Source organism: Sarcophilus harrisii, chromosome 2 (assembly GCF_902635505.1).
Source record: "Sarcophilus harrisii chromosome 2, mSarHar1.11, whole genome shotgun sequence".
Classification (NCBI taxonomy): Eukaryota; Metazoa; Chordata; class Mammalia; order Dasyuromorphia; family Dasyuridae; genus Sarcophilus; species Sarcophilus harrisii.
This window is the reverse complement of record NC_045427.1, coordinates 570,927,448-570,954,999: the sequence shown is the minus strand read 5'-3', so window position 1 is coordinate 570,954,999 and position 27,552 is coordinate 570,927,448. Positions and strand designations below refer to the sequence as shown.

General features: G+C 34.6%; 1 protein-coding gene across 28 annotated transcripts in view; it reads left to right on the top strand.

The window, feature by feature from the left end:
- Positions 1-27,552, top strand: part of ABLIM1 (actin binding LIM protein 1) — a 396,709-nt gene that overhangs the window by 240,021 nt on the left and 129,136 nt on the right. For all 28 annotated transcript variants that reach the window (XM_031955891.1, XM_031955888.1, XM_031955887.1 and 25 more), the window contains exons 3-4: positions 7,489-7,672; positions 14,544-14,653. In XM_031955891.1, the coding sequence (XP_031811751.1) occupies positions 7,489-7,672; positions 14,544-14,653 (294 nt within the window). The remainder of the gene's footprint in view (positions 1-7,488; positions 7,673-14,543; positions 14,654-27,552) is intronic.

The window sequence follows — 27,552 nt, the reverse complement described above, 5'->3', positions numbered from 1 at the left end:
CTTGATTCCAGGGCCAGTGGTTTATCCACTGTACCATCTTGCTGCCTCCTTTTTAATATATGTGTATGTGTGTGTGTGAGATATATATAAATATCAAATGTATATAAATATCAGAACTTGGGTCCAGATATCACAAGCTGATTCCTGTTGTGATCTGAGAAGACTAGATTGTGCCCTGGGATTATTCCTACTGCCCCCAGACAGGAAAAAAACAAATGGGTCCAACCCTTAAAGAAGGCAAACTCCAGAAAGTTAAGTGTGAGCACACTTGAGGACATGGCTATCCAAGACCATAGTAAATACTAAACTACCTGGTTCTAATGGATAAGTAACCTGTTCCAAGGTAGTAGATACTGGTTTTGACTCCTCCATGACTAAGAATTCCAGTCTAAAGATCACTAGTTTCATAAAACATTCTGATGTTGTCTTATATGGGCCTTCTTTTGATCAGTCATTATTGGCAAGAAATTATCGGAAGGTGACTGCTGAACTGCCATTATACCTCCAACGTGACTTCCTACTTTAACCCTTCATTATCATATTTCATCTCTTTATTACTCCCAGTTTTATTCTCAGTTATACTGAGGCCTATCTCCTAAGTGCCCCACCTCCCACTCCCCACACCCATCTTTCACTGCTGAGTTTGTTTTTTGGAGGTATGCCTGCTACTAATTACTTAGGCCTAGAGACCAGATTATCTGATAGTTTTTTGCTGTTATTGAATAAAATGTCCCAGGAGTTACTGGTATCTAGGATTTGTTTTTTTTTTTTCCTTTAAGTTATTGAAATAAGCAAGTAGTGCCCCAGTTTGTGTGTGTATGTGTCTTTGTGTATGTGTATTTGTGTATGTGTTTTTCCTGAGTATTCCAGGTGTGGCACTCATAGTTGGTGAGAGAGTAATATCTCGCTCCACCAAAGGAGGAGTTGTTGGCCAAAAGAGATCAACTGCACCCATGTTTTTCTCATTGCTATTAGAGACTTTCTAGGGAGGAGTTTTCAGTTGATGACAGTCCATCCCAGGAGCATGTCTACAACTCTTTCTGCCTTTCTCTTTAGAAATTCCATGTCTTTTTAGTTTCAATATGCTCATTAAAAAATCGATGGGCATTTATTACTTATATATTATGTTTCAGGACTGTTAGGATTCTCAAATCTTTGGACAGTGGGGCATGACCAAGTCCTCATTATTGTTTACTCTCTACCAAATGGCCAAATTCCATATTTTGCCTATATATTAACATAGAGTTAGGGCATGCTTATTTTATTATGTGTTTAATGTTTAACCAAAGATTCTAGGATGGCATAATGAGAATATGGAAAAGAGCCAGGTTACACACACACACACATACACACACACACACACACACACACATACACACACACACACACACACACATACCCGAAATAAAAAACACCAGAGAGAAAGAAATAATTAATAATTAGTGGAGAAACCAAGCAACAAGAAGTTAAGAGAAGAAAACTATTTGGATTCTATTAAATTCTATTCTGGTTCTATTAAAAATTACTATAGAACAACTGGATCAGCTACAATACTATAAGGAATACAGAAGAAAAATGAATTATGTAAGATAGTTGGGGCAGATAAATGTTTATCAAAGGATTGGTCATCATTTTTTAAAAATCAAGAAACCAAATAAAAAAAAACATTTTTTGTAAAAGTGTAATCATTTTAGGTGTTTTATTTAGTTCAACAAGCCAAAAATTGTAAAATCTAATTAAAATATAAAAGTTTCTTCATTGTATTTAAGTAACTTTAAAAACAAGTTAAATTTTTCAAAGTACCATATCTTTGTTATTAAGGAATATACCAAATAAAATATCAGAGGACCAGAATTAGTTAGTAATTTAGCAATTAAGAGTCATAATAATAATGCTGATGCTACTGTTATAAGATTATCTTATCAAGTGACCTTTAGATAATATAAATGGAGAAATTACTTTTATATTTAAAAACCCATATTTGTAAGAAAGACATTATAGTGGTGTTTGGAAGAAGCAGAAAGTAGGAAACAATAAATATCAAGGATTCCTAAATTATTTAGCATTTTAATTTAGATTATTTTAATCATGTATCCTTATTAGTACCTTCTTTTGAAAGCAGTTCCCAATTATGATGGTACCAGATCTGTGGATAAAGGCTCCAGTGCTTCTTTTACTATAAAGAGAATGTACCACAGAATTTTTAAGGTAGCCAAGTTTTTTAGGCAAGGAGGGAGTGGGCAGAGAATCACCAGGAGAAATATTTCCTGACATAGGTTTGTAAAAGCAAAACAAGCTTAATCACAATTGTCTATATCATCAAAGTTTGAAATCTTGCCAATTTTTAGACAGAATGCCATTTAATTAAATAATTTATGTTTATAGTACTGTTATCATTATGAAGAGAGGTTTTATCCTATTTCAACAGAATTTTAAAGCACCAAAGTGAGAAAAACATTGAGAATAAAAGGTAATACTGAAATACAAAAACAAGACTATTACTCTCAAAGATCTACTGGAGTTAGGAGGGGTAGTACAATATGGAGCATTATATTATTACAGATTAAAATAGTAATGTTAAGTAGCTTTCTAAAAAGAAAATTGCTCACAATATACTTTTACATTTATTCTGCTCTATTAACATTTTCTCATAATTTTCTTAGGTCTAGATAATCAGCAAACCCAATAAATCAAGGCTTGATTTGTTTCCAAATTTCCAGGACATAAATCCTCACATTGAAAACTTAATAAATATCTCTTTGATTGGACTCTGCTCTAGAATACCTCTAAGTAAAAGGTATCTCTTAGATCATCTAGTTCATCCCCTTGATTTTTCAGATGAGGAAATGGGAGCCAAAAAAGTTGAAATGTGTGTAGCTAAAGCTTATTCATTTATCTCATACTCAGACTAGTAAATCATGTGACTGCAACGTGGTTGGCTACTTATCCTATGTAGGTTCTAAGCATTTGGGATTGTTTCTCTTGCTATTTTATCTGTATCCCACAAAGCATGAAGGTATCTTTTCAAACAATCCCAAGAAACTAATTATATAGCAACATTTAATTTGATCTGATGACTTTCATTCCTTCCAAATTGATCAAGGACCTTTGCCACCCATTTTCATGCCTTTGATCGATTGATTCAATAGAGATAACCCTTCCCGATCAACAGAATTAGTTTGAGCAATTTATTAAACCAACCCTCACCCCTACACTCTGGTCATGTAGGCACTAAGTGGCAGAACTGGAATTTAAATCTAGGCCCTCTTATTCCAAAGCAAGAGTTGTTTTCACTGTAATAATTTGCCTCTAGTTGCCATATTCCCACTAGCATGTAGTGTAGTAAATACAAGTAATAACTAGAGTTATCTATACAGGTTTCAAAGAGGAAGTAGCATTGATCTGAGTGTTGAATGATGGTATTGGTTTTAAGAGATGGAGGTGAGGAAGGACTTCACTGCAAAGATGAAGATGATTTTGGCAAATGTACTAATGTGGGATATGTAAAGGTTGATTTTGGAGAATTGATGGGCCAGTTTAAATGAAATGTAGAGTACACAAGGGAGAGTATATGAAAGAAGACAGGATAGAAAGGCTGGAGCCAGATATGCGAGATTTGAAAAGCCTGTCAGAGAAATTTGTGTTGACCACAAAGTCAGTGGGGAGTTACAGAAGGTATTTGAGCAAGGGACTGACAAGGACAGAACTGTGTCTTGGAAAGAATCCTTTGGAAGCTGTGGAGAGCATGTATTAGGAAGAAGGTCTGAATCAGAAAAAACTTAGGGACTATTATAATAGACTAGGTGAGAGGTAATAAGTTCTTGAACTAGTGAGGAAGGAGGAGAACTTTTCTTCCACATAAATATATAATCATCAGAACATGTAATCTATAGTGCATATTATGAGCCTCAAAGCTTGGTACATTGCTTACTATAGAAAACCAGTTACATGAGCATAAGGGATACAAAGAAGGATGAAAAGAATCTCTTTCCTTAAGGAGGTTGTATGGGGAGAGGAAAGGCAATCAATTGCCTAACTAACACAGCTAGTGTCAAGTGTCCAAAGCTGAATTTGAATTCAGAGCCTCCTGACTCCAGGGCCAGTGCTCTATCCACTGCTCTACTTAGTTGCCCCAATGTTACATTTTAATGGGAGAGAAAACAAAATACATATGAAGTGGATGGAAGTTAACCTTAGAGGTGAAGACTGTAGCAGCCTTGGAAAATGTAAAGGCCTCCTGAAGAAGATTTGAATTGAGTCTTGAAGGAAACTAGGAATCTTAACAAACAGAGATGAGGAAGGATAGTATTCCAGGCCTTGGGAATAGCCATTGGAAAGATATGGATGGGAGAAGCATGTATAAGGAAAAGCAAAAGTAAGCAGAACAATGTATGGATGAATTACAAGAAGACTAAAAAGCTTGGAAGGTAGCAAATTATGAATATTTTTAAATACCAAATGAAGAACTTTATATTTGATCCAGTAATATGAAACCACTGAGAATTTTTCATCGATAAGGATGATATAGTCAAATTTGCATTTTAGGAATGCAGGCAGCTGAGGAAAGGATGGACTAGGGTAGGGAAAGATTTGAATTAGAGAGACCAGGAGGCTGATGCCCAAGTCTAATTAAGAGCTGGTAAGAACCAAAACAAAGGTGATAATAGAGTGAGTTGAAAGAAGAAGTATAGGAGAGATATTATGGAGGTTGAAATGATTGGATCTGACAACTAATTGGATATCTGAAATGGTGAATATGATTTAAAAGTAGAAGATCACACTGAGCCCAGCATATTTAAGAATAAATAATAGAATAATGTGGTCCTGGAGAGGAATGGTAAGTGAGGAGTTTTGTCATGGAGGGAAGAAAGGAATGAGTTGCATTATCTGTTTTTGAAATAACTAATTTCTTAGGTGAGGTAACTGGAGTTTTCTTTTCATAGATGTCATTTCTGGCTTGTCATTGGGTTATTTTAGCTGAAGTTTCAGAAAAGCTGCTTCCAATTTTGCTGTTTTCAGAGAAAGATTGGCAACAAGCTATTCTTCAAGTCACCAGTTGAATTTAGTATAAAATTAGCTTCCAATTAAGAGAGGCCTCCAACTGAGAATGTAGACATCATGTTCATTAAAAAAAGTCCTATAGCCAATGCTTGTTATCTAGATTCATTAAGTCATTTGGTTGAACATACATTCAAAGAATGTGGCACAATTCCAAAAAAATCTTAGGGAAAACAATCTGGTGATTGAAAAAAACAAACCAAAAACCTTTGCCACCTGTAGCTGACATCACCCACAACCCCTTGCCAGTACTATGAAAAAGCAACATTAGATATTCAGCCCAATGCCCCTAACTGACTTGCAGAATATTTTTGACTGAAAGTGAAAAGGGCAAAACCTCTGATAGTCCTATATAGTCTTATCTTCCCAAAGAATATTAGTTGACTTCCTTCCCTCAGCAGAGAACTGGGAGATATTTTATAAAGGAAGATTCTGGAGTAAGAGGTATGATCACAGGAATTTGATAGTAGTGTAAATTGAAGAATGTCAATACTAGTTTGCTGTTAAGGATATTTGCAGGGAAGAAGCCTCCTTTCTAGTGGTTCACTTGCCTTCTTATTCATAAAGTTGTCATGATCTGTTCTTGCATGAACAGCTTGGTCATATGTATGCATTTGGTTCCCCTGATCAGCTCATTAGCTTTATCCCTTAGAACACAGAATTTCTTAGCCATAAAAGAGAAACATAAATCCAAACTTAATGCCTGTAATGATTTGTTGTGTATGTTGAGTGACAAATAGCAGTCTTAAATTGAAAGAAATGGCTTAATATCTGGGAAAGGGTATTGGAATGGTAATCAGAAAGCAAGGATGAAATCCTGACTCAGACTTTTAGATAGTTAAGTAGATGAATCATTTAAGTGCTTACTATGTACTAGATTCTGTTCTGAGAGCTGGGGATACATATATAAACAAGCAGGACATAGACTCTGCTCTCAAGGATATTACATTCTAATAGGGGAAGGCAACATATAAAGACAATCTAGAAGGCGAGCTAAAAAGGAGTAATGGTGGAAATGGAGTAGGGGAGATAGTCTTTAAATGTTATGGAGCACTGGATCTAGGCAAGATAAGCCAAAGCTGTCCTTTTGGAATCCAGAGAGATTTGAGGAGTGGTATATTTTCAGTAGAAAAGTAGGGGGAAAATAAAAAAATTAAAATTAAATTAAAGAAAAATGAAAAGTAGGTAGAGATGATGCCATGGGATCACGGCATAAAGATAATTGGAGAAATGGTTTAGAGGCCTGGATCCAAGAAAGATAAAACTAAAACTAACCTATCAAAGCCCAAAGTGATTCCAGTAGCACAGTCCAATTTTCCAGTATGAAGGGGGTGAATATGATGCACTGGGTGGAGACAGCATGGAATGGAGATAACTGGGAAGTACATTGGAGTCCTGCGGCTGACATACCGGAAAGATAAGGCTAAGATTGCTCTTTCAAAATCTGAGGTGGTTGTATTTTGTAATGGGAAAGAAGTAGAGATGGTGGTTGGAGGGAAGGATTTTTATTATCTGTATTATCTTAAATTAGACCCTTAAACTCTCAGAGCCTCAGTTTCCTTATTTGTAAAATGGGAATTATCTTTCTTACCTTCCAGAGTTGTTATGGTGAAAATACTATGTAATCCTTGAAGCATTATATGATTGTGAAATTATTATTATTAAATATTTCCCCTCCCCTTTGTCTTCTAACCTAATCATAGAATGTTGGACTTGGAACAAATCCTAGAGAACATTTAAAACAACTCTGTCCTTCCGTGTTCAAGAGCATATTGCTAATTAATACCCAGAGCTAGACGTAGAACTCAGTTCTTTCAACTGTCAGATCTTGAGTTCTTTCTACTGAACTAACATTATTTGTCTCTCTCCTTTCAGCACCAAATGGTGAGATACTCTGTCATCTTTCATTATTATGAGAAAGTATTTCAAGCTTGTGAAGAAATTTGAGGAGTTAGGTTGCCGTGAAACATCTTATTTTGGTGTCTAGGGAAACTGATTAATTGCCTCAGTAATATTGGCCACAATCATGCAGTTATATGGGCAAGCAGTAAATGTGTTTCCTGAAACATTTCTTCCTGAGACATTATTGTTCTAATTTGATTTGCTCTTATCCTGTTCTCTCTTCTCATTAAAGACTGTTCTATTACATTTGTAGTTGACACACTGCAGAGGAATCTGAAGCTTATCTAGTAAATTTTACTTGTATGAGATTTTCCATATTCCCCAAGGAAGGACAAGAAAGAGAGAAAGAAGAGCATAAGTAATAAATAGTTCTCTGCGATAACTTTACATTTCTCTCCCTTTATTCTATCCCCAAACCAAAAAAAAAAAAAAGCAAATCTGAAGTCAATCAGCCTGATTTGAAGACTTATTTTTCTTCCAATGAATGAATTTCTCTAACCAACTGTGAACATGTTTGTATTTCTCCAGTATGTGGCTGTGACCTGGCTCAAGGAGGCTTCTTCATAAAGAACGGAGAATATCTCTGCACCCTGGATTACCAGCGAATGTATGGAACACGCTGTAATGGCTGTGGGGAATTTGTGGAGGGAGAGGTAGTGACAGCTCTTGGGAAGACCTATCACCCTAACTGCTTTGCCTGTACCATTTGCAAGTAAGTAGTAACTGGTCAGCTACTTATAGCAAATCTGCAGCAGGGGAAAGCTGTGCAATGCAGTAGAAATGACATTGGACAGATTTTCTTGTTAACATTCTTCCTCTGCCCCCTCCCTCACTTCCCTCTTTCTCATACCCCATCTATCTGTCATCTTCTCCTTTTATTCTTTTCCCTCCTCCTCCCCTCTTATTTTCCCCTTTCTATCCATCTTCTTCTCTCTCTATCACTCCATCTTTTTCCCAGTCTTTATTTCTCCCCCTCCCTCATCTTCACTCCCCTTCTCCTTCTCCTTTACCTCTTCATCTTAAGTTTACCTTTAGTAATTAGCATCTTCCTCTAATGTTATTTAGATATCAGAAGAAAATGAGGAAGTTCTTCTCATAGTAGATTTATGGGAATATATGGACAAGAGTCACATAAGATAGGCAAGCATGGATGATTTGTACTCTGTGTTGTTGAAGGGGCTATACAAGTCAATAAAATTACAGATCCCTTTTGAGTATAAGACATCCTCTATTGGTGAGTACATTTGTCCTTATTTTATGCCTGTTGTGGTTAATTATGATGATACAAAGCAAAAGACATTAATAAAAACTGATTTTTTAAGTCACTATCAATGTATACATAAATTCATCAATATGGGAGGTGTTACACATAATTACATAAGCATATAGCAATATAACACCGGCTAGAAGTGATGTAACAAATAACATGAATCAACATGAAGAATTTATACATGTCCTAAGTCCTAGAAATAGTCCAAAAGAAATCCATTCATGTGCCAGGAATCCAATAATTCCTTCAAGCTTTGAAGTATTGCAATAGTCTCATCAACAATTTTTCATCTCAAGGAATCCAATGATTCCTGCTGGTTTTCAAGTCCTTGCAACAGTTTCATCTTGTATTAGGGAATCCGATGATTCCTGAAGATTTTAAAGTTCTTTTAACAGTCTCATTGTCAGCTATGCTCTTTCAGTGTCAGATGTTTCTTAAATCTTCTCCTTTGTTTTGGGGTTTTTCTTTTTTTCTGTTTCTCTCTGATGGACAAGGTGAATACGACTCATTGGCACCCATCTGATTCCTTCTCCATCTGTAGAAATACAAGCAAACCCTCTTTCCTAGACAGTTAACCTATTTAATTCCTTTCTATTTATCACTTTTGGGATTTCTCCTCATCATCTGGCAATTGCATTGGAGTTGTTTGCACTGGATACTGCCCTGTTGATTTAAAAGGCCTGTATTCTCCCCAACTGTAATCCTGATTGCTTTTCTGTTGGTTGATCACATCAGAGTCCTGCCCTTCTAAAGACTCTCTGGGTGTAACCTCAGCTGCCACCTGACTTTTGATTGGATTTAGTTTGGTGAATCAAGAAGAATTCTTCATAAAATTTCTTTACTTTTTCATCATCTACAATAGATATTAACACAAATTAGTTATTTTCATTGTGATCTTTTGTTTGTATTCATTGTAAATATTGTAAAACAAAATGGTCATCTGCACAATGAAATGATGTTTCTTATTGAATTGGAAGCCAATTCTTCCAAATCCTTTCTTAACCTTTATTAAAACTTTATTAAAAAAAAAAACTGTGACCCTTCCTATTTAATTAAAACTTTGACTTTATTTGTAAATATAACAGAGACATGTATAGACATAATCTAAAATTTTGGGTTTGAGTGGAGCAGGAATATATTGAGCCTATATTCTTCATTATAAGTATTAACTGAAAGGAGATAGGGGTGAGGTATTAAAGAGAATGATTCTTTAGCTCCTAGATGTTCTTCCTATATGTATCATTAGAAATTCCTTCTAGACAAGATTGAGTCTATATTTGTCTAGTACAAGGATTGGACAAAGTTAGGCTTTTACTTATCTTAATGTCTATTCTGCTGTGAACCAACATTAGTAAAATTTGTTTGTAGCTTGGGCTAACTTTGATTTGATAGTTGCTTTGGAATTTTCCTCAATGCACAGGTACATGATAGTAACCAAATATAAGAGTAATTTTACTACTCCAAATTTACTATTTGATTTACAGATAGATTACAGCTAATTATCAATAAAAATCAACAACTATCATGCTTGAACAGAGATTGAAACCAGAAGCAACTGGAAGAAAAAAGAACATTTAGGTCAAAGGATATGAACAGACAATTTTCAGATGATGAAATTGAAACTATTTCCACTCATAGAAAGAGTGTTCCAAATCACTGTTGATCAGAGAAATGCAAATTAAGACAACTCTGAGATACCACTACACACCTGTCAGATTGGCTAAGATGACAGGAAAAAATAATGATGAATGTTGGAGGGGATGTGGAAAAACTGGGACACCAATGCATTGTTGGTGGAGTTGTGAACGAATCCAACCATTCTGGAGAGCAATCAGTAATTATGCCCAAAAAGTTATCAAACTGTGCATTCCCTTTGATCCAGCAGTGCTACTACTGGGCTTATACCCCAAAGAGATACTAAAGAAGGGAAAGGGACCTGTATGTGCCAAAATGTTTCCGGCAGCCCTTTTTGTAGTGGCTAGAAACTGGAAAATGATTGGATGCCCATCAATTTGAGAATGGTTGGGTAAATTGTGGTATATGAATGTTATGGAATATTATTGTTCTGTAAGAAATGACCACCAGGATGAATACAGAGAGGCTTGGAGAGACTTACATGAACTGATGCTAAGTGAAATGAGCAGAACCAAGAGATCATTATACACTTCAACAACAATACTGTATGAGGATATATTCTGATGAAAGTGGATTTCTTCAACAAAGAGAAGATCTAACTCAGTTTCAATTGATCAATGATGGACAGAAGCAGCTACACCCAAAGAAAGAACACTGGGAAATGAATGTAAACTGTTTGCATTTTTGTTTTTCTTCCTGGGTTATTTTTACCTTCTAAATCCAATTCTTCCTGAACAACAAGAGAACTGTTTGATTCTGCACACATATATTGTATCTAGGATATACTGTGACATATTTAACATGTATAGGACTGCTTGCCATCTGGGGGAGGAAGTGGAAGGAGGGAGGGGAAAACTTGGAACAGAAGTAAGTGCAAAGGATAATGTTGTAAAAAATTACCCAGGCATGGGTCCTGTCAATAAAAAATTATAATTATTTTTAAAAATTTTTAGAAAATAACATTTATAAAAGTAAATACTTGTCTTTTTCATTTTTTTATTGAAGCTTTTTATTTTAAAAACATATGCAAGGATAATTTTTCACCATTGAACCTTTTTTTTTTACATGACCAAACTGTTATTTTGCTGTACAAAAAGAATCAGACTTTGAAATATTGTACAATTAGCTTGTGAAGGAAATCAAAAATGCAGGTGGGCATGAATATAGGGATTGGGAATTCAATGTAATGGTTTTTAGTCATCTCCCAGAGTTCTTTCTCTGGGTGTAGCTGGTTCAGTTCATTACTGCTCCATTGGAAATGATTTGGTTGATCTCCTTGATGAGGATGGCCAGGTCCATCAGAACTGGTCATCATATAGTATTGTTGTTGAAGTATATAACACCATTGAACCTTGGAAAACTTTGTTCCAATTTTTCTCCTTCCCTCCACCCCCTCTTCTAGATTGCAGGTAATCCAATATATGTTAAACATGGTAAAAAAAAAATATGTAAATCCAATATAGGCATACATATTTATACAATTATCTTGCTGTACAAGAAGAATCAGATAAAAAAGGAAAAAATGAGAACGAAAATAAAATTCAAGCAAACAACAGCGAAAGAAATAAAAATGTTGAAAATGTTGCACACACACAATTTTGTGATGCACAATTAATTCCCACAGTCCTCTCTCTAGGTGTAGATGGCTCTCATCATCACAGTGTCTTTGAAACTGGCCTGAATCATCTCATTGTTCAGAAGAGCCACATCCATTAGAATTGATTATCGTATAATCTTGCTATTGCTGTGTACAATGATCTTCTGGTCCTGCTCATTTCACTTAGCATCAGTTCATGTAACTCTCTCCAGGCCTCTCTAAAATCATCCTCCTGATCGTTTCTTATAGAACAATAATATTCCATAGCATTCTTATATGATAACTTATTTAGCCATTCTCCAACTGATGGACATCCACTCAGTTTCCAGTTTCTAGCTAATACAAAAAGGGCTGCCACAAACATTTTTGCACATGTAGGTCCCTTTCCCTTTTTAAAGATCTTTTTGGGATATAAGTAAATACTTATCTTAATGATAAGAATTCAGGCAATTTGTTGGTTTAATTGTAGTTTATTCTAAGACTTGTGCTGATGTATGTCTTGCAAGTTTTAGAACTATTTGCTAAATGACAGTATCACACACAGAATATTGCCTTTAGAAATTCATGTTATATATTGAATTACTTGCTGTCTAGGAAGGAGGGGGTAAGGGAGGGGAGGAAGAAAAATTTGGAACACAAAGTTTTGCAAGGGTGAATGTTGAAAAATATCTTTGTATACATATATAGTATTTAACATATACTTTAATATATATAACATGTATGGGACTACATGAAATCTAGAGGAGGAGGTGGAGGGAAGGAGGGAAAAAGTTGAAACAGAAGTTTTTGCAAGAGTCAATGTTGAAAAATTACCCATATGTTTTGTATACAAAAAACTATAATAAAAAATAATAAAAAAAAGAAATACATCAGACAACTGACGTGAGATTGAACATTTGCAAAATAAATTGCAGCTTTGAATATTGGTAAAAATGAAAAAAAATTTTAAGGACTACAGGCATTTATTAGAATGTCAACTCCTTGAGAGTAGAGAATGTCTTATATTTGTATCCCTAGCACTTAGTACAATGCTTTGCATAGTATGCAATTAATAAATACTTCATTCATTCATATGTTACTAGCCTAGTTCAACTGAAGTTTTGAAATATGTGATTACAAAATCCAACTAGCAAAATCATCCTCATCCTTATCCTCCTCATCCTCATCATCATGTCCATTAGAAATGGACAAAGTAACTAATCTCAACATTTCCTGATAGAGTATTAATGGAATATTTCTGGAATTAACTTTTAGTATTTTTTTCTGTATATATTTCCACATTTATCATGTTGCACAAGAAAAAATCAGATCAAAAAGGGAAAAAAGAGAGGGGGGAAAAAAGCAAAGAAAAAGAGAATAAAAAGGTGAAAATAGTACGTTGTGATCTATATTCAATCTCCATAGTCCTTTTTCTGGATGTAGATGAATCTTTTGGATTTGGCCTGAATCACCTCATTATTTAAAAGAGCCATGTCTATCAGAGTTGATCATTACATAATCTTATTGTTGCTGTGTACTGTGTTCTCTTGGCTCTACTCACTTCACTTAGCATTATTTTATGTAAGTCTATCCAGGTCTTTCTGAAGTCATACTGCTGATCGTTTCTTATAGAATAATATTTCATTATATTCATATATCATAACTTATTCAGCCATTTTCCAACTAATGGACATCCATTCAGTTTCCAATTCATTGCCACTACAAAAAGGGCTGCCCAAAATACTTTTACACATGTGGGTTCTTTTCCCTTTTTTAAGAGCTTTTTGGAATACAGACTCAGTGGAGACACTGCTGGATCAAAAAGTAGCTCTTTGGACATAAGCTCTCCAGAATGATTGGATCAATTCACAACTCTGTCAACAATATATTAGTGTCCTAGTTTTCTCACATCCTCTCCAACATTTATCATTATCTTTTCCTGTCATCTTAACCAATCTGAGAGATGTGTAGTAGTACCTTAGAGTTATCTTAATTTGCATTTCTGTAATCATCATTGATTTAGATCATTTTTTCACATAATTAGAAATGGCTCTAATTTCATCTGAAAATTGTTCATATCCTTTGACCATTTATCAATTGGAGAATGACTTATATTTTTATAAATGTGTCAATTCTCTATATAGTTTAGAAATAAGGCCTTTATCAAGAACCCTTGGACATTAAAAAAAAAAAAAATTTCCCCTTGTTTTCTGCTTCCCTTCTAATGTGTCTGCATTGATTTTGTTTGTACAAAAACTTTTTAATTTAATATAATCAAAATTATCCATTTTCCATTTTATAATATTCTCTAATTTTTCTTTGGCCATAAACTCCTTCCTTCTCTTATATCTATAAGAGGTAGACTGTCCCTTGTTCTCCTGATTTGCTTATAATGTCACCCTTAATGTCTAAATCATGAACCCATTCTGAAAAATGAATTTTCACTGATGCCCTTCAACATTGTCTTTTGGAAAGAAGCTAATTTACTGAATAAATATCATCTGTTAATAGTGACTCTGATTCTTTGTGCTCTATTTTTAAACAAATAATATCCCAGACACCATGAAAATATTTTTTGACACTATCTGGCATCTGAGATAGCTCCTGCTCCAATTAAGGAGTTTTCTAATCCCTAATCTTCTAATGATGTTCCAGTTCTCTAAAGAAGTTAATGCCTGAATTTCTAGCATCTCTCTAGGGGGGAGAGGCCTAAAGTATTTAGCAAGAATTCATGGTATTCAAAATCCCTTATTCTTGAAAGACCTATCAGTTGAAAATTTCCTATCACATGTTGTTCAGAGAAACATTGAGACATCACTCAAAATATGAAGAGGAAGTAATATTTTCTCGATTTTATTATTTAGATGGTCTTTTTTGAAATGAAAGTATCAGCTTCTATAACCTCTTTTCTCTCTTAAACGAGGTGCATTTAGTAATTGGATTTGTTCCAATTGGTTGGCTTGATCAAGACTGCATTTCAAGCATTTTGGCTCGTGTTCCTCTAAGATATTATTTTGCCCCAGAGGGCAGCAAATTGAACGAATAAGAGGAAAGACTTGAATCTGTGGAATAACCTTGACTACAATGTCTTTCTGTTTCCAGACGCCCATTTCCACCTGGAGACCGAGTTACCTTCAATGGAAGGGACTGTCTTTGTCAGCTCTGTGCTCAGCCAATGTCTTCCAGCCATAAAGAGGTCTCAAGCTCCAGCAGTAAGTATCTTCATAGTTCTGTCTAGCCTTGTTCTCCATGAATTCATATTATTTTCCAAAAGTTGGATTATATTTTTGTTATTGAAAGGGTATTGATACAGGTCTCTTTAGCTGTAAAGAGACTGGCAATTAATTTACTTTTGAGAAACTATTTTGGTGATAACCAAAATTTTTCTATCTACCTACCTAGTTGTAAAATGTTAACTTGTTGAAGGTTTTCTTTGTGAAAGAAATACTTTCTGTGAAAAATATTTTCAGAGCAACAAATTAAGAATGAGATAGACTGAACTGTTATAATGTAAGGGTAAGAGAATTATTAAAGTTCTCTTTAGAAAAGCACCACAGTTTTTGATTTTTGAGGTTAGATATGAGAATGCTGGATACAACTACTGAGAAAGCAGGAGTGATTGCCATAGCAACCAAAATGTGAACTTGGATAAATTTGGAAAGTTATGCTCAATCTATTCAGTTTTTACTGAGTTAAAGAGTTTTTATTTGTCACCCATAAAAAGACCATTTCTTGAGCCTTAGACATTCAAGCTAAATCAGTTTCATCTAAGTGAAAAGTATATTATCTCTTCCTTTTTTTAGATAAAAATTGCAAGGGTGAGTTGGCATCCTGCTGATGTTATAGCCCTATATATTTAATTACAAACAAGAAGCTTAGACAGGGTCTTGTCTCTGCTCCTTCATGAGGTTATCACATGTGGAATTAGACAGTAAAATGGAAGCTGACTACTCTGTCTTCTATAGTTCTTTCCAATCCCTTGCAAAGCTTCAAGTAAATCATTTCAGTCCTATAAGCCTCAGTATAAAAGTATGTGATAAGCTGCTTTGGTGACAAAGGAATTTTCTGTGGTTTTGATTAATAGACGCAAAGTGATTTCCAGTTCTTCTATTGGATCAAAGGAAATATTTTGTTACTTGTTTAAAATTAAGATAGTTTAACTGAAGCAACATTTGCAAGCTATTTTCTCTTATGGGGGATTGGGAAAAGGGGAGGGGAAGATGAGAACATAAGATCAATTTGTTCCTCAAACTTTAGATGAGTGTATGTATATAATATTATATTATATTATATACTGGAAATTCCTAATTTGAAAGAGCTTATGACTTCAAAAGGAAAATAAGACCTCTATACAAATAACTACAAAGCAAAGTAGGAGGTGGTAAATAGTTTGAAGAGTTAAGAAGAGAATTGTTCAAAATAATTTGTTTGACCCTTAGGAATTAACTCCTAAATTAAAATTATAATGAAATTAAGAAAAAAAATTTTAAATTAAATTAAAATAAAAATAATAAAATAAATTATTAAATTTATCAAATCTAATTTATTATTTATTTATTATTTATAATAATTATATCATAATAATAAATTAATAAATTTATTAATTAGATTAAATTTAATAAATTAAAAATAATAAATTAAATTAAATCTTAAAAATGTATATTGGATAGAGAATGTTAAATACTATTGACTAAAAGAGGCCTGTGTTTACTTGCTTGTACCCAAGCAAACCATAGCCCTAGCCCAACAGGCAGGAATTCCATCTTAGGTTTCTACCTTTCCTACCCTACCCTCCCTCCTTCCAAGGGAAAAAAAACAACAGATTATCATCCTTGTCATCATCCTTACACTACTGGATAGATTAATAATGTTCTTTCCTGGATATGTACCTTTAAGGCAAATTGACCAAAACCCTTTGGAAGAATTCTATAGTCTCCAAAGGAGGAAAAGTATTTTTAAATGCTTTTTTTTAAAGTTTATGTTTATTATGTGGAGATTGGTAGTTGGCTGCTTTAGGAGATAATTCCATTCAGTCCCCGCAAGGATTACATGACTTATGTGTTATAAAGATCTTTTTTTTTAAAACAATTCTAGAGCCTGCCTATCTACAGAATCCAAATGTATATTTCCTAGATGCCCATAAAATTTAAACACAAATACAAAGACAGACCCAACCTAAATTCTCTTGGGGTTCAAGCAAATAATCAACTAAACGTTTTTGGCATTAAATTTGTCTTTTCTATCAGTGTGTGATTTATGTGATATAAGTTAGGAAATCATGGAAGGAGGGAGAACTGTTTTTGTAAATGAATCTGCTACTCAGTCATGTCCTTGTGTATGTGTTTTTATTGTTTAGTTATTTTAGTTGGGGGTCTTTTCTTGGCAAAGTTATTATAGTGGTTTATCATGGACTTCTCCAGCTCATTTTACAGATGAGGAATTGAGGCAAACAGGGCTAAGTGACTTGTCCAGTGTCACACAGTTAATAAGTTTTGAGACCAGATTTGGACTCAGGAAGATGATTTTTTTTTTTTTTACTTCAGGCACTCTGTCCATTGCAATGCCTAACTGACTGTGTATGTGTATATAGGTCTTTGGTTTTTTTCTTTTGTAGATAAAAATATAATATTCAAACTGGCACATACTGTGAGAGTGCAAAATATTTCCAGTATTTCCAACACATTTATGAAACTCAGAGCATAAAGAAAGACATGCCAAATATCTTTCTTCGGAGTGGGGTAGAGATTTTTTTAAATCCTCATGAACACATTTTAATTCCTGTTTAAAATAGTGGTTGTTTTTGGTTTGGACAAAGATTTACTATTGGGACCAGTGATTTAATTTAGTGTGAAACAATTTCATTCTACTTTGATAATGTTCAGTGAGTTCAATAAATCATCAGTTATTTAATATCTTTTTTCTCTTTCTTTTTATTGGATTCTATTTTTAAGCAGAAGAAGAGAAACAAAAAAGAAAAAGACCCTTTCTCCCAAGAACCTATTTCCTTTAGTTTCCTAAAATTATATTTTAATCAAATAGAGTCTCATGTACATGGGTGGTAGTGGAGGGGAGGAAGAAAGGAAGGAGAGAATAGAGAAGAAAAGGACAAGCTGAAAGAAGGAATGTGAGGGGTGAGTGTTATGCTGAAATATGAATTAATTAATGAATTCAGTAGGAAAAAACTTATTTATCATTGAGATTGACTGAATAAAGATGAAACATTTACATACAATTATATGGGTGCCATGTAATAGGCTTCTCTTGTCTCCACATTTGAACAATTTAGACTATTAGATATATTCATCAAAATCAGGGGGCAGAATAAAAAAGTTCCCATTCCTCAATTACAAAATCCTGTTATGGGTTTAGTGTAATATAACCTTAGTTGAATCAGGAGTAAAAGGTATTTGCTTTTAATTCATTGGCTATTTCATAGATTCATACCATTACCTTTTCTCCTTAATTGATGCCTTATCTCAGCTCCAGAAATGATTGTGCTTAATGGACATAGATTGAAATAAGAATACTTTTAATTAAAGGTCAGAAAGGTTTTGTATAAAGTATAAAGCACTATGGGAATATACAGTACTATTATCATTTTTTTTCCCCTCTTCCTTCTCTCTGTTGCTTGGAATATGCAGTGATAGATTGAAGCTTGTTTCAGTAATGAACACAATCCCCTAAAGTTTAATTTTCTTCACTTCTCCAAGTATTTTGTAGGTAATCTAAAGAGTGATTGTATTCTCATTTATGCTAAGGACATTTTACTGGTAATTTTGGTGTAAAGCGTTCTGGGACTGGAGGACATTGTGCTGAAATTGCCATTTTTTTATACCATTCAGTTTTTCTTTGGTCTTTTTCAACAATTGTAGGGCTCTGGCCTACCGTGTTCTCCCCATTATGATTATGAGTGACCAGTGGCTAATTCAGTGTGAGTTCAATTGATCGACATGTTGAACACTCACACATATATTCATCCAAGTCCATCTTTTATGGGAATAATCAGGGAATAAGCCTCCTCTCTTCCTCTGTCTCCACTATTGATAGTCTGTAGCACAGTTGTTGTTCAATAGGAACGATTCAGCTGTGCAATAGGAACTCTTAGTAGGTGTCAGGAAATTTTTTGTGCTGTGAAGAAATTTAAATTATTGTATATGAAGTTCTTCATTTTGGTTTCTGAAGTGGGAAAATCGTGAGGTAGTTCTCCAGGATTATTCCTGGAGAATAATTCTGTTTTACTCTTGTGCTTTCTTTGTTACAGTAAAACTTTTGACGAGGTTAATGATGGTCACATGTCTGAACATTCCCTTTTGTATTCACCACCAAAGTCATTTCTACAGCCTTACATTGCAGGGGTCCTCAAACTACGGCCTGCAGGCCAGCTGTGGGCAGCTGAGGATGATTATCCCCCTCACCCAGGGCTATGAAGTTTCTTTATTTAAAGACCCACAAAACAAAGTTTTTGTTTTTACTATAGTCCAGCCCTCCAACAGCCTGAGGAACAGTGAACTGGCCCCCTATTTAAAAAGTTTGAGGACCCCTGTGCCCACCTTTCCTGTCTTATGTCTTATCTTCTCAGTGAGACTCTAACTTCTTTTAGGATGACAATAACCATATCTTATACATCTTTGAAGCTCCAGAGAAATGGATTTTAAACAAATTGATTTTTTTAATTGAATGAAATGGAATGAAAAGTTCTAGGAAATATGTAGCATTCCATATTAGAACAATTAGGTTAGCCCCATGGATGAAGTGCTGGACCTTAATTCAGGAAGATTTGAATTCACATCCAGCCTCAGACACTTACTACCTTTGTGACTGAGCAAGTCATTTAATTTCTGTATGTTTCAGTTTCCCCATCAATAAAATGAATATAATTGGGTGTGTAAAGACAAAATGAGATATTTGTAAAGGTTAAACCTTTAAATTTTCCTTAAATTTTCTTAAATTTTCCTTAAATTTCCTTAAAATTTCCTTAAACCTTAAATTTCCTGTAAAATATTATTGTTACCATTATTAATTCCCCACAGACAGCATATATCCCCAGGAGAACAAAGAGAAAAAGAATAGCATATGTATATGGTAAACTGAAATCTCACTTAAAGCCATCAGGATGGGGATAAGGTTTATTGTTGTTCAGTCCTGTTTAACTTTTCATGACCCCATTTGGGGTTTTCTTGGCAGAGAGACTGGAGTAGTTTGCCTTTTCCTTCTGTTTATTGCTGTGATTGACATTGAGCACATATTCTGACTGGGCCAAATCAAATCCACTATAGTTTATTCAAATATAAAATTTCCAAAGGCTTCTAAGTCCACCATTGTTAGAATTTAATTACTGTCGGGAGTTGAGGCCTTATACTTTGATCTCAAAAGTCAGAAATTGATTGTCTATTATAATTCCATTATTCCTATTTCTGTCCTTTAGGGCCAAACAGAACTACTATAATCCCTCTTCTACCTGACAATCCTTAATAAACCTGAAGAGAACTATCATGTCTCCTATAGTCTTCTCTTCTCTGTCATCACAAAGAACTGAACCTTTCAAGAGGTGGGCTGACTTACATAATAAACTTGTAGACATTCCTTGTAAGTTATTTTTGAATCCTCATTGACCCTTTTGGCTTTAACTATCTTATTGCTGCCTCTAGATATCCACTCCCTCTCAAATTATCTTGGGTTTCATCAGTCTTTAGGAAACCAGGATCCTACCTAGACTGGCCTTTATTTTAAGTTGTTTAGGTCTTGATTTAGACTCTACTCACATTTTCCCAAAGAAGAAATAGCTTTCTTCCCATATAACCCTCAGCATATAACTTCTAACATGTGTAATATTCATACTAGATATGAGAATAACCTGGAAAACAGGTTGCATGAAGTGAGGAGGCTAACAATGACATTAAGGAGCTCCAGAAACAATAATACTGAACATTACAAATGGATCAGATCTCTGAAGACCTGGTTATAAGGTTTAACCAAGAGAAGCAGTTTAGGTAGTTGCTGAAATCGATAGCCTTGTCCTCTGTCTTCTCAACTCTTTCACCAATAAGGTGGAGGACTTTTTAAGTTTCTTGGTCCAGTGTAATTTGCTTATGGACATCAAACTTTGGGGATATCCATGATGTAGGCCAAGGCAGATCTTGTTGCTATCTGGCAGAGCAATCCTCAATCTCCCAGAAAAAAGGCAACAAGATCTACTGGATAGAGAGAGAGAGAGACATAAAGTTAGAGATGCTTAGGTTCAAATCCCACCTTCACTACTTACTAGCTGTATGACATTAAGCAAACCACTTAACCTCTCTAGGTGTCCCCTCATCAGGAAAATAAGGGTGTTGAACTTGAATACCTGAAGACCTCTCGAGTTTTCTTCTAGCCCTACATCTATAAAAAGGGAACTTCATTGAATAGTGTGGTGGATTCCTCCAGAAGATTTTTGAAACCTTTCTACCTTAAGAATTACATTTCTAATAAACAGATCTGCTAATTCAAGCAGAAAGGAATGTACTTTGATAGAGTATGCAAACTCCCTTTGGACCCTACTCTTGAAATTGGCATAGAATCCTGGTGCCCCAGTAGATCCATTTCTGAATACCTGACTATTTCTTTGGATAAGAATCATTGTAATGTTCTTCTCTAAAATATAATGTTCTCTGGGAGCAGGTTTCCTGGGGGCTTCCGGAGGAGCCTTAGTTTCAGTTCAGAGTAATAATCACCTCAAATGCAGCCAAGGATTAAAGTCCAGCACCTTTATTGTTTCCTTTTAATTCTTGTCTCTTTTCCTGGGGCCCGGTTAGCTTTAATAGAGGCCTAACTCTCTCCTCGGTTTCAAGAGCTGCCTCCGAATGTCTCCAAATCCAAAGGTTTGTCCTTCAGCCTCCAGCCAGCACAAAGGTGGAAAATGGAATGAATCTGTCTCAACCTCCAAGAGTGGGCTTGTGGGTCTGACTTGTGAATCTCCTGCACTCCATCCTGGTTGAGGCTCCTATCTTATATATGCTCTCTTAAAGTTGTGAAAGGTATAAACTCTAATAAGTACCAAGTTCATTAGTGAACTAGAAAATTGTTAAGCACCATGCTAAATTAGATAATTATTGTCTCTATCAATTCCAGTGACTTAGCACCTTGTAAGAATTCTAACAAATCATAACTTGACAGTTGGGAGAGATTTTAGAGGACATCAAGTATAACCCTTTAATATACAAATGAGAAATGCCAATGCCCAAAAAAATTAAGTGATTATCTCAAAGCCATAGGAGGATATTTGAAACTGAATTATTTGACTCTAGATCCATCTCTTTTCCTACCTTCCCTCAATGCCTGCCTATGATGAATTAGCTCGGATAGACATTGTTTTCAACCTCATTTGGCAATGCATATTTATCTTATTTTGTTTTTGAGAGCCTGTTACCTGACTTGGGCAAATCAGTACAGTTCAGGGATTTTTGAGTACAATGCACTGTCATCAAATTCTATCCAGGCAGGGAACCAGAGAACCTATAATTGGGCTACCTACATTCTTCCAATATCTAGAATGACTATCCTTCACATCTTGTTTTTAAATATCAACAAAGTAAGCTTTATTTTAAAATGTAAAAAAAAAAAAACACTTTTTTTTTAGCTTGTCTGTTGTATAAAAACAGACAGTAGGCTGGACTTGGCTTGTGTACCATAGTTTGTTGATTCCTGGCCCAAACTATGGGCATGCATGCAGTTAGATGAACAACATACATGGGAGCGGGAAGGGAGAGGCATTGAGTTTGTGTATGATATGCATCAGAATATAAATACACACACACACACACACACACACACATATGCTTGTATATGTCTGTTGTACAGATATTACAAAAGGAGAGCAATTTGGACCTAAAATTAAACAGAAAGAAAATAACCTGGATTGACCTTAAAAATAATTTATTCAGTGATCTCCAACTTCAATCTGAAACAAAGGACTATAACTTACAAATATTCTGCCAATGTGGTTATAACTATGAGTCGTGAAAAATTCCTTTCTCTGAAGAATTAAAGATAAGTATCAATCAGAAGATGATGGAGAGGCATAGGGGTTGAGTAAATTGCAGTACATAACAAGTAAGAAACTAAGGAAAAATAAAGGATTTCATCATAGAAACATGATCTAATAAAGATGACCTAGTCACATGATAAGAGCATGGAAGAAGCAATGGATAGCCCATTTCCTCCAGTAATAACCTCATAATGTAAAGAGATGATAAGGAAAACTTCCAACAGGTTGTATGAACCCCTTAGGGCAAACATGGGAGGAAAAGAATTGCATGAATCAATTTAGGTCTTTGTCATTAGAGGCAATATGCATACTGCTGAAACCATAAAGTTTTTTTTTAGTATTGACACAAACAAAATTTCCTAACTATTAGAATTGTAAAAATGAAACGGATAGCTTCCAAAGACAATAAGTTTCACATTTATTGAAGATCTTCAAGCAAAGGCTGAATTGATCTATTTGAGGAAATTATTTTTCAGGTATGAGTTGGACTAGAAGGCTAATAAAGTCTCTTAAAAATTTGAAATTCTGTAGTGGTGAGTGGGTTCTTCACCCCTGTGCTATATTGCAAAGTCTACAATAGGCATATTTTCCATTAACTCTGATTCAGCTATCTTGAAAAAGCCACAGTCTTAGAAGCACACAATACTTAGAAAGTTGTGGTTCAGCTGCTTTATGCAAAAATGATTAATTAAAAGGTTGATCTGATGATACAAAGTCAAGATCCCTGCTTCTTTGGATCCACTGAAATTAATTTATCTTTAAAACTTTTAAGGATGCCTTCTACCTGAATGATATAGAAGTGAAAATTTGGAATGAGCAAATTATGGAACATGAAAATAATAGAATTATTACTTTGATGAATTCAGAGAAGCAGGGAAAAGATCTATACCAAATGATATAGAGTGAAGTTAGCAGAACTAAGAAAACAATATACACAATAATTACAATAATGTAAATGGAAAGAACAACCATGCATAAAAATAAAGAGTGAATATAACAAAATTATAAAGATTAAGCATCACTCCAATGAAGAGATATTACAGGATACAAACTCCATAGGTGTATACATTGCACAAATTTTCAGAGTTTTTCATTATATCTATCAATTGTGTTGACTTTTTATCCTCTTTGAAATATTATTTGTTTTGTGGGATAATTCTTCAAGAGAGGGAGGAAGGAATTCTGAAAATAACTTTGATGTAAAGTATTGAAGACAATAAAAACTTAATTTAAAAAAAAGACAATCTGGACTCCTTTTTATTCTGTATCTTTGACCTTGTCTTATTTTGTTACCTGTAAGATCATAAAATTTGTTGTGGAGACAGACCTGTGTCCGCATAACTCAGGATTCTGCTGTCCATCAGGGCTCAGACAACATGTCATGGGAGTGTTTGGCTTTTCTCTCTGATATCAACCTCTACTTTTCCCCTCAGTGTGTCAAAGAATGTTCTTTTATTCTAGATTTTCAGATTATGGATAAACAAATCATTTTAGGGTTATTAAAATAATTTTATTTATCTGTGACCAAATTTAAACACTGTAAAGAGAATTTCTATACATAAACCAAAACATCCACAAGATAGAACTGTATATAAAACCATGAATTCTGTTCCATACCACTTTCTTTAAATACGTAATTCTGTATTTTCATTTCAAAACACTTCTACTTGTCGTGTTACTAGTTGAACTTTCCTTGTGTGAATTTAAAATATTATAGTGGCTCTTTAAGACATCATCTTCATCATTATTATTATTACATTATTACTAACTCCACCTTCCATTAAATCCACCTTTCTTTTCCCCAATTAACAACACAAAGGAGAGTGGTATGGAGAGTTCTAAAACAATCAAAAGTCATCCACAAAGTGACCATGTCTAAAAATGTATGCTTCTTTTTCCATTTTGTTTACTTCATCTATTTGCAGGAGGGTAACACCTCTAAAGTATTTCCAGTGTGGTGACTTGGTTTCCAATTGTATCTATTAGTTTCAAAGTTGTTTCTCCTTACATGGTACTGCTCTAAATTCTTCTGGTTCTGCTATTTCACTTTACATCAATTCATACTACTCAGGATTCTTTGAAATCACTTTTCTTTGTTTCCTTTCTAGGTTTCTCTAATTTCATGTATTTGTATTCCAAACTTCTTACTCAGCTCTGGTCTTTTCTTCATCAATTCTTCAAAATTCTTCCATTGTGTTAAATGTACATTTATTCCTATATAGGATTATGCCAAATTTTGCAATCATTCTTGGTTGTTTTGCCTTTCAAAATATTGTATTCCAAGATTTCCACTACTTATACTTCAAGTTGTCAAATCTTCCGTGATCCCTTGGTACTTCAACTGCTTCATTTTGAATTCTTATAGTTTCTTTTTTACATGGAGATTCTGAATTTTGACTATGACATTCTTGTAAGTTTTTATTTAGAGATTTGTTAGAGGAGGTGATCTATGCATTTTTTTCTATATTTGTTCTGCCTTCTAGTCCTAATAAATTTGGACAGTTTTTATTTATCATTTCTTGAATTATAATGTCCACTCTTTTTTACTTCACCTGTGTTTTCATTAAGCCAGATAACTTTAAAGTCTCTCTTCTTGGCCAGTTTTCCAAGTCAATTGTTTTTGTTATTAGATATATTACATTTTCTTTTTTGAGTTTTCAGTCTTTTAATTGTGTTCTAATATTTCTTGCTGACTCATGAAGTCATTCATTTCTGTTTGATCTATTCTTGTTTTCAAGGACTCTACCTCTTGGGTAAGTATACCACTATCTCTTCTAAATTATTTATTCTACTTCCAATTCTTTCTGCTAAGTTTTTCTTTTAATTTCTTTTTTTTTTCCTCTTCCTTCATTTCTTCTAGGAATTTATGTAATCCTTGTGGAAAATCCATTTTTTTCCTTTGAATTTTTACAATGTTATGGAGTTGCTTTCTCCTTCTTTTGAAGGATCTCTAGATTTGATACTAGTTGATGTTTTCATCTTTCATGTATTTATCTCTCTAAGTTTCATTTTTGAATTGCAATTTTGTGTAAGGACTAAGCTATGTCCCCTAATAAGCTTCTGGATGGATTGACTGATTAGGCAGGGTCTTGCCCTCAGTCCCTTGGGTTCTTGCCCTGACTTCCACATCCTGTGATTAAGTCTCTTTGATCTTTAATATTTAGAGCTGAATCCTCAGGGCTCTCTGGGTATCTCAGGGCAGTTGTCAGGAAGGTCAGAGTCCGTGGGCCTGGGCTATCCTGGTATGATGGCTGTGGGTGACTCTCACCTCAGTACTCCAATACTTTCAAGCTCTCCACCCTACAGCTTTTTCAATTAAAAAAAAAAAAAGTGCTTTGTTTTTGCAAACTCCATCTATATGAACCCCTTGGTTGTACTGGGAGGTGTAGACCCTAATTTTATTTTTAAGCCCATGTTTTCTGTTTCCTGGCTGATTTTTTTTTCTTTTGCAGTTCTCAGCTGGAAAATGTAATTTACTTTTAGTTTTTTCATAGATTTCAGCGTAGAGGACTTCAGGAATTGTTGGAGTAAATATGCAGGAGGTGGGTGATCTGCCTTGAATTTCAAAGTCCAGACGGTTGATGCTAAGTGAAAACTTGTTGGAAATGTTGGAGAAAGAATTCTTGTCCAGAAATGAGATGGTTTAGATGACCTCTTTGAACTATTAGATTCTTTATAACCCTCATAAAAAGTTCTCTTTTCTTTGGTGTGACAGGAATTCCTATTCCCTTCAGTCTGAGCCAGGAAGGCTTGCCTACTCTACTTCTGAGTCTCTTAGGTCTTCAGCAACTAATAAGATGCCCTTAAGGATTTGGAATCAAAACTATTTTCCCAAGCACCTTTCCAATTAAAGATCCACAAGCACTAAAAGAGTCAGCAATACAGGAAAAGAAAAGAGCAGGAGAATTCTCACCAACAAATCATTTTGTTATTTCTAATTTTACAAATTTTGGTTGTTGCCCATCTCAGCTTTCATAATTCCAGAGTAAAAGTTCTCATTTTATACCATAAAGTATGTTAGGAGACTGAAGCATCACTTTTTCCCACTTGGTACCTTGTGTGAAAATTAATGAGACAGATTTAAGTTCTAGATAAAGCAGACTTTCCCAACAATTAGGAATGGGACTGCCTTAGGACAAGTAGATTTTCTTTCATTGGAGGTCTTCAAAAAATGTTTTGGGAGCTTTTGTCAGGTTGTGGTAAACAGAATTCTTTGGGAGATATGGGTTGAGCCAGATGAACCACTGAGGCCCTTCCAACTCCAAATTTCTATGATTTGCCCAAGATCACAACTATTTAAGGCTGGAGCCAGTACTAGAATCCAAGATTTCTGACTTTATCCAGTGTTTTTCTCTACCTTATTATGCTGTTGTCATAGGAGAATGATGAACTCTGTGAAGCTATACTCCTCTATCAATCTTAAACTGTCTATTACCATCAGACAATAATTTGGGTTATGCCAGCTGGAGGTCCTCTGTGTCAGTAGGAAAATATGCTTTCTTTATGTCTGCAGAAAAGACATTTACACCTAGAGAGATTTCTTCCCAGCTCAAAGACAGCTGTTTGAGAGGCAGCTTTGGCAGGATGTATATTTTTCTTTTAAGAAATCACAAACACTTTAAATAATAAAAATGTGACTGCTTTTCTAGAATAAAAACAAAACCAAAATTTACCTGGATACTTACCTGAAATTCTACCTGCCTTACTCCTCTGTTGGTTTTCTTTTGGAAATAATTCACAAATTTCTGTTCTGGGCCCCAGACAAAATTTCCCCAGAAGGATCCACTTGTCTATGAAGTAAGGATGTGAAATATATCTCTGAAATGCTTTCCCTTCTTCTGTGATTCTGAGATGTTTTTGTGAGTTTCAGAATAAACAGATCTTCAATTGTAGGAAATCAGTTTTCCTGCAATGCAGAGATGACTCAGATGACTCAATGTAAAGAAACTAATCATTGCCAAATCTTCCCCCCGCCCCCCCCAGGGAAAGGTCAGTTGTTTTAGATTAATGTTAAATTGTGTTAAGAAATTCCAGATTGTGTTAGAAAGTTTGACTCTGTAATGCTACCGTCTGGACTAAGTTGTGACC